Source organism: Malus domestica, chromosome 07, assembly GCF_042453785.1.
Source record: "Malus domestica chromosome 07, GDT2T_hap1".
In the NCBI taxonomy this organism is placed as follows: Eukaryota; Viridiplantae; Streptophyta; class Magnoliopsida; order Rosales; family Rosaceae; genus Malus; species Malus domestica.
Window position 1 is genome coordinate 7,490,507 of NC_091667.1, and position 15,938 is coordinate 7,506,444.

At 34.1% G+C, this 15,938-nt stretch overlaps 1 protein-coding gene across 36 annotated transcripts; it reads left to right on the top strand.

Annotated features, from left to right (window-relative positions):
• Positions 1-1,426: 1,426 nt before the first annotated feature.
• On the top strand, positions 1,427-15,684 carry LOC103450647 (serine/threonine-protein phosphatase PP2A-2 catalytic subunit-like). Of its 36 annotated transcripts, none has more exons than XR_011582645.1 (21): positions 1,427-1,554; positions 1,653-1,719; positions 1,828-1,920; positions 2,047-2,106; positions 2,381-2,432; positions 2,827-2,888; positions 5,077-5,133; positions 5,265-5,396; positions 5,523-5,594; positions 5,727-5,775; positions 5,899-6,027; positions 6,099-6,206; positions 6,499-6,565; positions 6,838-6,965; positions 7,876-7,992; positions 8,106-8,228; positions 9,257-9,315; positions 10,929-10,998; positions 12,349-12,415; positions 13,355-13,438; positions 14,545-14,724. XR_011582645.1 is itself a non-coding variant. In XM_070824564.1 (17 exons), the coding sequence occupies exons 13-17, from the start codon at positions 6,951-6,953 to the stop codon at positions 15,490-15,492; spliced, it is 282 nt and encodes a 93-aa protein (XP_070680665.1). In that variant the 5' UTR covers positions 1,427-1,554; positions 1,653-1,719; positions 1,828-1,920; positions 2,047-2,106; positions 2,381-2,432; positions 5,077-5,133; positions 5,265-5,380; positions 5,523-5,594; positions 5,727-5,775; positions 5,899-6,027; positions 6,099-6,206; positions 6,499-6,565; positions 6,798-6,950; the 3' UTR covers positions 15,493-15,684. The 36 variants fall into 36 exon arrangements, 11 of the variants coding, with proteins under 11 accessions (XP_070680665.1, XP_070680666.1, XP_070680667.1 ...); XR_011582648.1 differs by having other exon boundaries at positions 12,354-12,415; XR_011582643.1 differs by lacking the exons at positions 10,929-10,998; positions 14,545-14,724 and adding an exon at positions 15,455-15,684.
• Positions 15,685-15,938: the final 254 nt, after the last annotated feature.

The window sequence follows — 15,938 nt, forward strand, 5'->3', positions numbered from 1 at the left end:
TACAGCTTTTCCAAAATTCAACTGTTGTTCTCAATTTGGTTATTTGAACCGAGGCCAGTTAGGCTCTGCCTTTGGAAGGTCTCACTGCTTTTAAAGTTGAATGGTGCTAACTGAATATAATGCGTTCATTCTTCAGTGTGTGTGAGCGTATGTGTATGGAGTGTATGTGAGTGCATGCAGTGTGTGCAGTGTGTCACTTGGGCCGTTGGCTTTTTTAGGTATGTTCATTTATAGAGATTTTGTAACTGTATTGTTGAATTTTTAATGTATGCTTGGATTTTAAAGGGGCACCGTATTTATGGGTTGTTGTACGATTCTAGGGAGATAAAAGAGGGGATTGAGAGGTCATGCTAAGGAGAGTATATTACTTGCCATTGAGGAATATACTTCATATAATAGCAATGTTATGATGTGTGGCATGCTTTAACTAAGGGATATTTTTATGTAGTAAGAAAGCCATATAGAGAGTCACATTTTTTTTTTTTTTTTTTTTTTGGATTTGGTAACTGAAATTTTGTGTAAACAAATGTTTCATAAGAAACAACTTTTTTGGAAACCATCTCTTTCTAATCAAAGACGTTCAGTTTCTTCCCACTCATTGTACAATGTGTTTATATACCAGCTCACTTGAATGTATAAAAAAAACTGTTTGTTTATAATTGTGTTGAATTTATTCGACTTAAATATGTTTTATTCATCCGATTACACCTGAAACAATAGGTTCCCGCAGCAACGCGGGGGCATATTTTCTCGTCTATTCTAAAGTAGGGGGAGGGCAGGCACTGTTCACGTTTGTTTTGATTTTGCTTTATTTACAACAATACCAGCCGAATGGGAGTGGGTTGGGAGGGTAATTCTCAAAATTTCAGAGGGTGATTTTGTCCTTTGAGGTCAATTCGTCCCCCCTCGATTTTGCTTTATTTACAAAAAAACCATGGGATTTGAGGCTGGGTTGGAACGTAGTTATTAAAAGTTAGGAGGGTAATTTTGTCATGTACGCTTGAGACGGATTGGGGTGGGTTTGGATATGCTGTCATTCAGTGAGGGTTTCGAGGATGGGAGGCCATGCCTCCGATAGAGAGAGAGACAGAGCGAGAGAGAGGGAGAGGGAGGAGTGGGGATCTCAGTGCCATTGCTCCAGATCCTCGATTTCATGAGTGGGAGAGGGGGGACAGTCAGAGAAAAGTATGGGGGTACTCCGATCTCTCTCTCTCCTCCGTTTCTCTCTCTTAATTTCCTTTTGGTTTTGGAAATCTCTGACCTTTTGGGTGAGTGAGAGATTATTGATGATGAGAAAAGTATGGAGGTCTGACCTTTTGGTTTGGGTATGCTTTCATTCCTCAATTTTCTCCATCCGAGCAATGAAAAATCGAATTGGGTTTTCAGATTATTGATGCACAGGGATTTACGGACAGAGAAGGGAGAGAGAGAGTTGATTGAGGGAGTTGGTGAGTGTGGGCTTGCACAGAGGGAAGATAAAAACAAACGTGAAAAGCGCCTGCCCTCCCTCCTAAGTGGGAAATGGCGAGCGTAGTGGACCCAATTTCATGGCAGGTTGGTTTAAAGCAATTCCAAAATTTGGGATCGTTTCGTATATTTTTAGGTTTTTCAATTTTTCTGATTCATTATATTTTAATTTTTATTGAATTCAGGTAACCATCTTCAATTTTTCGGTTTGATTTAAAGGAATTTTTTAGGCAGAAAAGCTAGGGCTTTCCGGTGAGTTCTTCAGGTTGTACATCCGGGTGGCTTTAATTTGTTTAAATTTGGGGCTTTTGTGATTTGGGACTTATAAATGGTTTGAAATTTACATTTTTCTAATTTCAGTTCCCACTCAAAAGTTTGTACTGCCTCATCATTAGAACTGTTTCCTTCTGCTCTTCTCCTCGAAACAAGGTCGCAGATCCACAGGCCATCAAGGTATGTCATTTAATTATATATTGTATATGTATGTATTGTATTATGCATGTGTGTGAATGTGTTTTTCTCTGTTAATCTGTATTGGTTTTCTTCTGATTTAGTTAATGGACTTTGTTTTTATTTCAGATAATTTGGTTCATGCTAAAGTTATTGAACGTACGATGGAACCAGTGGTCTTTCAAAAAGGTTGGTTCTTCTATATTTTTATCCTTTTGGTCGTTTTGAATGGACTTCCTGTATTCTGAATGAAGCTAAATTGAATAGCTGTTTTTCGTATACTGTATTTTCTTTTGTTAAATTAGTTATTTTTTTGTTGAAAAATGTTATTTGGTTTTGCAGATCAAAGTTTTTCAGCAAGAAAATTATCTGTCAAATTAAATTTATTGTTATAATTCTACATGTTCTTGGTTTGCATTTATTTTACTTGATTGTGTTAGTGGTTGCTTTTGTTTTCACCCAGCTACCAAAACTTTGCCTACACTGTCCATCTCTGTTCTCCGCCGTCCGTTACTGTAAGTCCCTTTTTCTTTTTCCAGATTTTTCAATCCTTTATGTTTCATTTTCTGAAATCTTCATGTTTCTGTGCATATATATATATATATATATATATATATATATATATATATATATATGTGTAAATATTGTTAGATATGGGACTGTAAGCAGTAGTGGATTAGTGTCAAATTGCACTTAATTAGTGGTTGGGGTGTAAGTAATGTGCTTATGCGTACCTGTTTCTTAGTTTTAATTTAAGTTTTCTGCATTTAAAGAGTGGTTAAAGAAAAGTTTTATGTAATTGATTTTCTGCTATAATGTTTTGCATTCTTTAGTTATATAGTTCTACATGTTCTTGGTTTGCATTTATTTTACTTGATTGTATTAGTGGTTGCTTTTGTTTTCACCCAGCTACGAAAACTTTTCCTACACTGTCCTACACTGTCCATCTCTGTTCTCCGCCGTCCGTCACTGTAAGTCCTTTTTCTTTTTCGAGAATTTTCAATCCTTTTATGTTTCATTTTCTGAAATCTTCATTTTCTGAAATCTTCATTTTCAATGCATATGCAAATCTATGCTGAAATTCCTCTCTAGGGATTTTCATTTGTAGTAGGATTGAATCGTTTAAATTCATCTTTATCATTGTATGAGAGTGGCCATGTTTTATTTTGTTGTCATCTTTCTTGATATCCTAATTGATTTGACTGGGTTAATATGCACTTAGTAATGCATTCTGGCAGCAGTATGCATGTTAATTCAACCGAAGAGTTAAGGTTCTATCACACAACAGGAAACTGGATTGATACCTACTACCTGGCTATCAGTAAATGCTTAATAACAAATTTATACAGATTATAAAGGTTCATGCATTCACAATCTCATTTTAAACTTGAAGGTAGTTGAGCTGAATATACTGAAAGATAGAGATGTGCGCACCGCTTTCATCATTTCAGTTATGAAAAAAATGTTTGAAAATAAAATATATTAATTTTTGGTTCTAATTATTTAATCCACATGAGAGCTATTGCCTTAAGGTCATGAGTTTTTTGTTGTAATTGGCGTTTCTTATTGGTCAACACAATACAAGCTTTACCAGAGCACTAGCTAATACTTTACTAGACTAAAGTAGAATGATTGTGTTTTCCAATTTGTCTGATTGTAATCAATCAATAATTTATTAAGCCAGTAGACTAAAGTAGAATGATTGTGTCTTCCAATTCACTAAAGCACTAGCAAACAATCAACTGAATCCCGATTTGTTTGCAGCGTGTCAGCAATGAATTAAAACATTTTATGGTGGATAATCAATTGGAAACAGCTTCAAATGGGAAGTTGGGCTGAGTTGGCACTTGATTGGGCTTTAGACTGAGAGAGTAATCTGGTACAATAGAGCCGATACTAACATCTGGTTCTGTCTAGACTCTAAATCACATCTTTAGTGGTCACATTTGAAACTTTGAATTCTTGAGTTTATATAAATTTTAATTCTCATTAGTTAATGCTTAACATTTGGCCTTTTGTTTAGAATAAAATCATTCCAATTTTTTTGTGTCTTTTTAGGTGGGATTTGGGATATGGTATACGTTTGGCCTATGTGAGTGATCCCTGCTACAGGAATGGACCTCTGTTAAATTTGATTTTCCTAAGCATTTTCTTTTGTTTAGTGTCAAAACTATTTATAAGTTATATTTATAAGCAAGTGTTTATATTAGGAGGTTGTATGTTGACTAAGCTTTTAAGTTAGAAGGTGGAGGTGTCTTTAAGGTTTAATACAATAGATAAGTGGGTTAGATTTCTCAACTTTTAAATTGAATGTACCACTGATGTGGGTTTTCGACCTTCTATTGGATTTACCACTGGGTTAAAAATTCTAAAGAAATGCATGAACTTGGTGGTTCTAATGATGTGTTCTGCTGTTCGGGTTGGATATTGGCAATGTGGGTCAGATCCCATTTTCTGTGACACTGCAGGTTTCCGCCTTCGGGATTTGTGAAACAGGAAAAACGAATTTTGGGTGTCTGAGTCCATGGCCATAAAAACCGAATCTTTCAACAGATTTATAGACCTTTGCAGAGTTATGATTAACAGAGACTTCGTGGAGTGCAGTATTTGAGTCTGGTTTTGGCTAAATGTGAACATTCTAATACATTGTTAAGGAGATACCTTGAATTTTCCCTTATATGGACAGTACTGAAAACAGTAATGTGAAACCATCTTAGTTTACGTTCCATTGTTGGAGGAAACTCTATACGACTTTTGATTTGCCAAATAATGTGCATGTTGTGTATATGCTTTATAGTGCATATAAGCATATCAATAATTCTTGGGGATGGATGGAGGGTTGTGTGGGTATGCTAGGATGATAGCATACTTTATAAGAGTGTTAGCTTCAAAACTGAGTTGCTATGGTGCTTCTTGGATTTCAGAACATTGGCTATGCTATATGGTACACCAGCCTATACAATGTTATACGGAATATGACCAAAATATTTACTTTTTGAAAGCGCTAATGAGCAAGAAAACGGAAATCTGTTATTGAAATGCAAGCATGTTCAATTTAATGTTTGTTAAAAGACCTTTTTTTTATTATGGTTTCTTCGGAGTTTCTTTTTCATTCAATGATGTAAATAATTTTCATCTTAATTTGTTTGTTTAATATAGGTAAGGGTGCTGTGCGAGAAGGCCAAGGAAATATTAATGGAAGAAAGCAATGTCCAGGTGGGCCTTTTTAGTTGCAAGTTTCTGTTTCATGTCTTTATTTGTATTGTTTCATACAGGTTTTGGACCTATAAAGATTTGGGCATGTCATGAGGTAAATGAATAACCATTTTGGGTTTTATGTGTTGTAGCCTGTAAAAAGCCCTTTAACTATCTGTGGTGATATTCATGGACAATTCCATGATCTGGCGGAGCTTTTCCTCATTGGAGGAAAGGCATTGTTCTGATTTGGGCTATTTAATTTATCGTATGTGTTCTTCAAGGTTGTTAATTGGTTGCTACTTATTGGTGATGTTTTCTCTTTCTTATTTTGTAGTTTTCTGGTTTGTTCTGTTGGATGTTTCACTTTCCAAAAATAACATTAATTTCCTGTTGCAATTTTTTTGCAGTGCCCAGATACAAACTATTTGTTTATGGGAGATTATGTGGACCGTGGCTATTATTCAGTTGAAACAATGACTGTAAGTATTGAGTATTTTTATTTCTACTTCTTATCTTTCAATTAGTTAAGCTATAATTTTAGGGTTCTCCTTCTGGCACTAAGATAAAGGTATTTTGGAAACTCTGTGCAATGATTTGGGTTGATTATTTAGGGTTTTGATCAATGGCAAGCCCAAAAGGCCTAACTATCTGCCTCTGGAGGTATGCCAGTTCCTTTTTATTATCATATCATTCTTTCTCAGACTCTTAGTCTTATCTTTTTGGAACTCCTCTGTCTGATATCTAGATTTGTGCTTCCCCATGGGGTTTCTCTTGGTGTTTTAGCTTTGTTCATTAGTTTTGCTTCAACGGTATACAAAAGCATTATCTTCAAAGCAGAGGGCATCCTTAGTTGAAAAATCAAGGCAGAAGGCTCAGGAAAGAATAAGAACTGTGACTGATATAGCTTTGCAGGTCATGAAAGGTTTAGTTTCTTTACCACATGTTGCAATAATTCTTCTTGCTCATTTGATTTACTATTGCAGGCTATGAAAAAATACCAGTATGATAATGATCCTGTGCTTGCTACATGTGGAATTTCTATAAATAAGGACTTGACTCAGGTCAAGGGCTGTGTTCTTGAGACTCCGAAGGTAAACTGTCACTTTATATATGGGCTTTGTGGGGTGGGGGGGGGGGGATTTGCAACTTGGATATTTCAAATGAGCTCAATAGGTTGTATCGAGTGCACAAATGAGCTCAATATGGCTCATCGGTTATAGAGAATTAGAATTTGCGACTTGGATATTTCAAATGACTAACAAACAGTAATCAATTTAACTTTTCTTCCCTGTCAGTTTTCGTGCTTTTTCTTTTCTTATTACTTTTAGGAGTTAATTTTTGAGATATTTTATGACTAACAAACTTGAATTTTTTGCTATTTAGTAGTGAATTTGTAGCACAGTGGAAATATGTGGAATGAGGGCGATGTCTTCTACTTGCTCATCCAAAGGTTCCAATTTTTTGCATTCTTTTGGGGTTTTTTTTTCTTAATTTTATTTATGAAATTAGATGACTAATTTTCAAATAATGAGAAATTAGTTCTTCGTTGTGAAATGTTCATTTTTCGGTGTTTCTATTAAAACAATGAAATCTTAATCTTCTATCAAATGGGCTGTAATTTCATATGTTTTAATGTAAACAGTTCACTGATTATGGTTGTAGTGGGTTGGTCTGAATTGCAGGATTATTAAGGTTTGGAAAAACTGATTATGGTTGTAGCAGGTTGGTCTGAATTGCAGGATTATTAAGGTCTGGAAAAGTTGCAGCCTGAGATGGACCAACTATCTGAGGCCAAACTTGAAGAGAGGTCTTTTATCATAATATGAGGAGAAGATATGCGGGATGAAGAGGTGAGCGAGAGAAACGGTGAGGTTTTATTTTCTGATTTGGATTGTGAAATTGAGTAATTTTCTGCTTTGTGTCTTTTGAGCAGGTGTGGGATTTAGTTTCATGCCAGGGGTTGTAATGGGTGGATTGGATGTAAAAAAAAATTCAATCCCCCCTAAATCTCTTCATTCCAACCAAACATTTGAGGATTTGGTTTTAATTGTTTGTTTGGACTTTTGAGCTTTTGACCAATTATTTGGATGCTAGGAAAATTTACATGCTATTTGGATACTAGGAATATTCATGGAACTCAAACAAGATTGTTTCATAATTTTTTGAGAAATGTGGAATTTCGTTTCAGATGGTATTGACTATTTTTCAAAATCCTATAATCTGATCGGAGTTCTGAATTTCCATTAAGATCAATATTAGTTGTTTTTGGTTCAAGAAATTCCAACATTCTTTGTTGGTCCTTGAAATTTTCATTAGCATGGAGTATAGTGGTTTTTGGGGCAGGTTTGCATGGAAGATGAGAAGACAATCTCTGTGTCCCTCGAAACAAGTATTTTGGGAAGCTCGATGATTTGTCTATGTTTTGCGAACAGGGTTCATTTTCTAAATGTTAATATTTAGTGTATTTACACTCAGGTGTTAAGCCATACATATATAGATGTATGCATGTTCTTTGTTTTCCCCATAATTTTCATATAATTTATGAAGAATGTATACGAACGACAATGATCGAGTGGATTATGCAAGTCTCACCATATAAACTGTAAATTCTACATGATTGTTCTCCTTCCCCCTCTCAAAACACAGTTTGGGTGGATTAACTAAGATATGTGTAGTTAATGTTTTTGTTTGTCTACAAGTCATGGTTTAGAACTTTTGATGCTTGGTGACTAACAATGTAACATATAATTAATGAGGCAGGTAGTGACACAAATTTGGGCAGGGCTTGGAGAGGCAAACCCCATATGGTGTATGCCTACACCAACATGACTAAGGTGGTTAACCCTGCCGGCTGGAGCGACGATAACCACCCTGAATGTAACGATAACCACCCTGAATGTAACAAGTTAGCAGATTATGTCATTTAAAACATGATTAAGCATTTTCATATAATTAGTTTTGAGAGTTAATAATATAATTTGAAATTGCAGCAATGTGGCCTGCGAAGAGTACAAGTGCATGGGTCCAGGTTCAAGTACATATAATGAGAAATTTGAGCAAATAACTGACTGACAAACAAGTCAAGCCTTTCATTAGCCTTGGATATATTCAGGGTATGGTTGCTTCCTCCTCCAAATCCAAAAGTGTAGTTATATATATATATATATATATATATATATATATATATATATATATATATATATATATATTACATATGTACACTACTAATTTTGTTAGTACTAGGAAAATAGTTGATTTTTCTACGTGCACATATACATATATAGGTTCGATTAAAAAATTCTGTCAATTGAAAATGATACTTTATGTTATCATTTACTTGGTACGTGAAGATGTTTCATTTTGAAAATAAAAGATAGACTATATACTTGGAACAAAATTCTGGAGACTGTTGAAGTGTGCCTTTGGATGCTAACTTGGTTCTTAGAGACTGTTTTGCATTGCTTCTTTCCTTACTACGTTATATGATATGGACATAATTTTTTGTTTATCATTTTGGAGGTTTTCTGGACCCTTGATTTTTTAACGTGCATTTGAGCTTTTCTGTTAAATAGCGTAGAATTGAGTACATGCTGATGGTCTCAATGAAAGAAGGTCATCATATACGGTAGAAATTGGTTTGAATTTCTGATGTCGTGTGAGTGGGTTTTAAATTTTTCAAACCACTATATTATCTTTTTAGTAAGCAATGAACATTCACAGAAGATGCAGTTTGGTTTCCTGTTGAAAATTTTAGTACTGATACATAAAATTTGCTAAATATCGTAACTCATTTTGGTCGTGAGTTTGTTCTGTAATTTTTTTTCCTCTGCTATTAATAGCTTACCACATGTGGTAGCAGAGTGATTGCGTTGGTAGCTTATGTATACAAGCAAATTCAGAAGACACAATGAGTTTGATATTCAAAAAAATGTCTGTTGGTTCAGTTTTTGAATCTTTAAAAATTGTCGAATCAATTTGAATATGTAATTTTATGTTTATAAAAAGTATAGAGTTTGGCTGTGTAAATGTGTATAGTTTTATACGTTTCGTTTAGTTGACAATATGATAATGGTTGAAGTGCATTCTTTAATGAAATGTGTTTTCTTTCCTCGATCGTAAATGTCTTTTTGGTATTTTGCAGATCGAAACAAAGTGAAAGCTTTTCACTGTGAATTTTACAACCGCTGCCTTGCTGCTTTGGTAAAGTCTCAACTTTTTGATAATATCATTTAATTTGGCATGTAATGTTAGGGTATTGAGTTGAATGCATATGCTACATGGCATAGGTCTAACATGATTAGAACTTTAATATCATGATGTGTGATGCTAATTAAGCACAATATGAGTATCTGTACCAAGAAAGACATGAGCATCTATCTGTTCCTATTGAGTCAAGTAAGGCATTGTATGCATAAGCACAAGTCATGACTAATTAATGTCCTATTGTTGGTCCAAGATGCCATTTTTATACCTTATATCATTTGGAGCTTTAGTTATATAACAAGTTGGTGCACTGAGTTGAATAAATGGTTGATAGGTTTGGTTTCATATTTATTGGAAAAGGAAAAATGGAGACATGGGAACACAATTATATATAGCATTGCTTATTTTTCTTGAAAGTCAAAGATGTGCCGATGGTGTTGAGGAGAATACCTAATTTAGTTTGACTGTTCTCATTTCTTTGAGTTTTGTAATTGCATTTTTAAAGCCAACATAGTTATCTAAGTTTGTTAGAATTTATGGTATTTTTTTAACAAGTTTTAAAAGATTCTGGTCATTTCGGTAAATTAAAGGTTTAAGATATCCACATTCATTTAACACATGAAAATTAAGCATTTTCATAATTAAAGTTTTAAATTATCATCATTCTGTTCAAATGCACCATTTCCTTTTTGTTTCCCTTCTCTCATCTTGCAAGCACTCATGGTGTCCATTTCCTTTTAATTTTGGTTAATGCAGGTTTTGAAATTTGTGATGATCATTTTCATATTTCTATAAATTTTGAGAAAAAAGCATGTGAAAAAGCACATTAGTCTCTAGGTATAAAACACATTAGTCTAATTATGGCTAGGATAAAAAACCATGTGATAAATTGTGGCTTGGTTACACTGCAATTTCAATTTGGGATTTGAATTTATTTACAAAATTACGATCCTTTTTAAAATTTAGAAAAGAGCATGATAAAAGACCAATTTTCTTTACAGGAACTTGAAAAAAAAGTAGGCCATGAGTGAAAACCAACCAGCAAAGATTATGGTGATTCACTAATTTAAACATAAACCAGCTTTGAGAGTTATGCTCACCCATTGTCGGTTTTCCTTGCGAGCATATTTCCTACCCAAAGTTTCCCAAACTGTGTTCTCAAACCGCTGCATCGGCATATCTTTCCAACTTCTAATGGTCTTTGGTGCTAGAACATCTTCTAAGTCATTCTAGAAAAATTGATTCATAAGTAAAGACACCTAAAAGCAAGTGAACAGTTTAATCGAGGCAATTCAGAAGTAGAACCAAATAAGCCACTCCAACTTTCGCATACCCTCCGGCGTGATTTAATATCAGAACCTGTCTCCTGAATTCAAGTTTGCCTAGAGCTTCTAATTATGCGCTCCCATCGTGTCTTTCTTGGTCTACAACCAAGGACCGATTAGTGAGTGCTTCAAAAAAAGATAGTTATCACAAACAAACAGTTGATCAAGATGATGTTTTTTGTGATTTGGGTTTATAGTGCTTCTAAATGCTGTTTTAATTGAGTTTTCTGTGTTTGCTCGATTCATTGTTGTGGATGCCTGATACTTTTTTTTTCTTTCTTTTAGTTAGGAAATGGTGTCTTTCAGAGTTTGTCATTTTTGGTTGGGGTTTTTTCAAGCTGCTGTGTTAAAAAAGGTATATTATGTGTTTCTTTTTTCCCTTCCTTTTGTTTGCGGTTGAGACTTTTTTTTTTTTTTTTTGGCTTTATTCTTGCTGGTTTGGGATGGTTTTTGCATCGTATTTTTTATATGAGTTTATTGTCCCTACTCATGACTCTGCCCTTTTCCAAGCAACCTACCACACTGTATATCTATATCTGAATTTGATTTGTTTATATAGTTATATTTTCTTTGTGAGGAGATTTCTGTTTGCTGAATAAATGCTCAAGTAATTGGATCTTCAGGCTTAATTTAATTTTGGTTGGTTTTCATCATAATTCTTTTTGCTGCACTTGGTTTCTTAGCAACTTGGTGGAGGAATGATGTTAGAAAAAATTGCTTGGTGGAAAAGAACCATATAAGATGAAGGTTGAAGAAAGGGTGGCGTTTTCACATATAAGTCATTGACAATGTTACACTTCAAAGAAAAATAATTCGAACTAAATACTTCAGGAAAAACCCCAGTTGACTTTGTAATGAGAGAAGGGCACCAAAATCAATTTGAGCATAGCAAGTGGACAGACGAGGCTCCTGAAGTATTTTTGTATAAAAATTATAGTTGTTGGGATTTTTGCTAATTTACTGGAAAGAGGGAGTCATTAGGTGAGTGAGCTTATGGTTTATAGAGAAGAATGAAGCTTGCCTTCTTTCTTGCTTTGATAGTTTGTATGATTGTTATATGTAGGAAGGAACTAATGGAAGGAAGATTCATATTTGAGTTTGTATGTGGATACATACATTAAAAGTGGTATGGTAATTGGATTGGGGTCTGGCCAAGCTTTTGGTATGGCCATACAGTATATAGGTCTGCAACTTGGTGCTGGTGCTTTGAAAGATATAGTCGGGATACGTACATTAAAAATAGTGTCTTTATGCTGTTAACGGTCCGTTTGGTTGAACGCTATTATGTGATATGCTCTCTCTGTTTGTAAAGCAAAATAAACAGGTTGGAGTATCTTCTAATGAGCTGCTCCAATCTATAAATGGGCTCCTGCAATCTTTTTAATTACTCTGTTATTTCCATTAGTTATAGGTATCTGACTTTCTGTTTAATTTCTATATATGTCGTTCCAATGGAATCAAGTGCCAAAATTAGAATAAACATCCTTTGGTCAAGTTGGACTTTTTTCCATATAATATTTGGTTCAGGGATCCCTTATACAAACATTATCTTCTTATGTATTTCAATCAAACTTGACCCTCATGGTTTAATAAGTGTGAAAACTGTCTTAACTATACAATTGGAGCGTTATAGTTTTAGTTAGTTTATTGAATCTGTTTGTTAGCGGTTTGAATTCTCACTCTGAATCTCACTCATTTTTTGTAGTTTAGATTGGACTCTCATTACAGCATTGTAATCTGCTCTTGCTGCTGCGTTTTGAATAAACACTTTGGTATGTCACTTGAACTTAAATGCATTCTTTTCCCATTCTTTCTGTTTGAGGCACCACAACTTTATGATTTTATGATTGATTGTTTGGTTTGATCTCCTTATGTTATTCGTTTAGCGTCCATAATGGCTGCCTTTGTTACATTTATGATTTATGTTTTTTGCTATACTGTCGAAGATGTCCGGTCCCAGAAAAAGTGAACCCCATGGTCTCCGTGATCGAATGCTGCACACCATGCTGCATATTTTTTTGTTTGAACATCTATGGTTGACGACTTGCCTGCTCAAACACCACTTTTTCTGTGTTTTGCTAACTGCTAAGTGAGGTATGTAGGTTGCAGAGCATATATTTTGCCGTCTTAACTGCAGGAGCAAAATATGTGTAAACTCCAGCTTGCTTCTGTTTCTTCAGTTTCATATGGAATAGACCTGGTTTTTTGCCTTTGAACAGTTGTGGTTCCAAAATTAGCTACTTGAACAAGTCTTCAACACTTCTGTTTTAAATTACCTGTTGAACTAGCTGCTTACATTGCAGGACACATATTATATGTGTGAACTAAATGTTATTTTTTGAAAACCATCTCTTCCTAATCAAACACGTACAGTTTCTTTCCACTCATTGTGCAATGTGTTTATATGCCAACTCACTTAAATGTATATAAAAGCACAACCGCTTCTTACTGGCCTCATTCGCTCATGTATCCTTTTGTTTGTTTGTAATTGTGTTGAATTTATTCAGGTTAAGTATGTATAAAAGCAAAACCGCTTCTTATCGACCTCATTCACTCATGTGTCTCTGTTCATTCATGATTGTATTGAATTTATTTAGGTTAAATGTGTCTTATTCATGCAGTTACGCTTGAAACAGTGGGTCTCGCTGCAACGCGCGAGACTTATTTTCTGCCTATGGTCTGATTGACGTTGGGTTTACTCGAGTTTACAGGTTTATGTGTGCAGCAAGCAAAATCCTTTCATTCATATGAGCTTCTTGGGCCTCTTTTACCTTCACAGCAGCTTACCTACCTGGGTCAGTAATCTTAAATTGATTCCTTCCAGCTTATTTCCGTCTGCAGCTTTTCTTTTGGCTCCAGAATACCATATGGAGACATATCATCTTTCTCTTCTCTCTCTCTCTGTCTTTCTCTCTTTATGAGCGCTGTCTTTCTTTCTTTAGTTGCGCACCATCAGGGACCGTAGTTACATCTTATCTTTTTGCTATATTTCTTTTACCTTTGAGTATTATGAGGATGGGATTTTAGACTCATCAACGACAAAAAAATTTGCTTTCATTTTATGAGTGAAAGATTTGATTTTTCATGCACTTATCTTTTAATTTTATTTGTTTATTTAGTTTTCCCAATATTTTGGGTGAAATTCTACCCCATGCATTTGGGTTTTAGTCTTTTCTAGGCCAGTTGCTAGAAAAAAAAGGCGTTTTAGAGAGAGAGAGAGAGATGACGGCTTGAAAAATTTAGTATCTTGAAGTGATAAAGCAAAGAGATTTCCAAAGCTAATCAAATTGTTATCGTCAGCTTGCTCTCTTTGGATTAATTGATGTTATAATGCATTTTGAAGCTTAAATTATAGATTCCTTTTCTGTAGCAAACCTTGATTTATCAGTGGAAAAAAAATATCAATTCATTTCAGTTTAAATATTTCTGAAAAGTTAGAGATGGTTTTATTAGTTTCAAATTATATACTACTGAAAAGTTTAACATCTGCTGAGCACGTTGAGCGTTTGTAAATTAGCCAAATTATAGGGTCATGTGCAGGTGTTCTGTTTAAAACTTCTTTTTTTCATGAGTTTTTATAAAGCTTTGTGACTTTTTTTTTTGTATCTGTTGATTTCTAAATTACTATAATTAAGAACAAGATTAGTGAATTTATAATTTGCTGCTTAGCTTAACACGATCCTTGAATAAAATTTGAGTCTTGGTTAAACTTAGGTCATATTTTTAAGAATTGTAAAAACTAAGGAAATTTTTTGGGTATCTCCTATTAAACTTTTGTTGGCAAATTGGTCTTTGCTAATCAATGTTATTTTTGGGTGCTAACTGTTTTGGTCTTTATAAATTTTGGTAGCGGTGATTTCTTGTACACTTATGATGTGACAACGTTGTGTAATGATTGTAGGTTTTTGAAAATTTTGAGCTTCACAAACTGTGGAAAAAGAAACAAGTTTTGCTGAAATCAATTTAAAGGCACAATAACAAATGTATAAAAAAAATCTATTGGATGATGTAATTTGGTTTGGATTTGTAAATTATGCTTTTCAATGTGGATTAATTGTTTAAGTAATTTTAGATTATGCTGGTTGTCTGTTTTCTCTTATACTTATTTTGTGTTTTCCAGCTATTTTTCTGTACTTATCTTTTGTTTATATTATAGGACAGGTTTGTAATTCTTATTTTGATAATTTTTTCTCCTTTCTCTTTTTGATACTTTGCATGTGTATTCACTTGGAAAAAAATACTTCAGTCTAAATGATATTAATGCTGAAGGATATATTTTCTTTTGGAGCCATAAAATCTGCAACAGATTTCCAAGAATACAATGAGGTTGCTGGCGTTTCAGCGCTTGACTTTGGTTACACAAATAACACTGCAGTGTACCATACAAAAGTTTTTTTCCTTCCCTTTTGCCACTTTTTTGGGATATTAGTTACAAAATCTGTTTAGAGCATAGATGTGAAATTTACAGGACGGGTTAGTAAGTTAATTAGTTAATTTAATTCTCAATGGATATGAGTTATTGCGATTTGCAGAGATAGACTAAAGACTAAAAGAAAATAATGTTTGTTTTGAGTACTTCTCACTTCATTGAGGCACAAATGTTGTTCCTGCATTAATTAATTTTTTTTATATCGAAATTGAATAAATTTAATTTTCCTTGATATCCAAATGTATTAAAGTAATTTTGATTGAAGTTTGTTTATGTCTACTTTCCAAGATTTATTTTTTGGTTACCAGATATCTCACTTTGTTTATGGTTTGCTTTTTTTTAGTTAATTGAAACAGATGCTTTTTATTTTTTGTGTTTTCAGGACTTCATTCACTCTTTACAAGTCAACCCTGCAATTAGACCTGTAAACGGATCGGGTTTATTGGGTTTGGGTCGGGTTCAACCTAACCCGTTAAGTCAGCCCTGCAATTTGATCCTTTTTTTTTTGTGTGAAATTATAATGGAATTGCAAGTCAAGTATATCTTAAGATTCTTGGTTGCATACCCACCTTCCCACAACTATTAGTCTCTTGATTGGATGGATTTTTATAATTTCTTGGATCTACAGTTACAATGCTTTTTATAATTTCCTAGATCTATCATTTTTGTTCGTTCATGATTATGTTGAATGTTTTTCAGATTAAATGTGTCTTATTCATGTAGTTAAGGCTGGTGCATTCAACTCCCGCGGCATCGCGCGGGCTTATTACTAGTAATAACTATTTTGAGAGGAAGATTAAATATAATTTCGACAGTAAGGTAATTGAGAAAGAGTACTCTGGTCGTCCGAACAAAAGTAAAATTGA

What these genes read in the sequence shown, in the direction of transcription:
- LOC103450647 (XM_070824558.1), top strand. Translation starts at nt 6,951, where the DNA reads ATGCGGGATGAAGAGGTGAGCGAGAGAAACG. An exon ending in AGAGGTGAGCGAGAGAAACG is followed by an intron (nt 6,982 to 9,256) that starts GTGAGGTTTTAT and finishes GGTATTTTGCAG; the next exon opens with ATCGAAACAAAGTGAAAGCT. An exon ending in ACCGCTGCCTTGCTGCTTTG is followed by an intron (nt 9,316 to 13,354) that starts GTAAAGTCTCAA and finishes TCGAGTTTACAG; the next exon opens with GTTTATGTGTGCAGCAAGCA.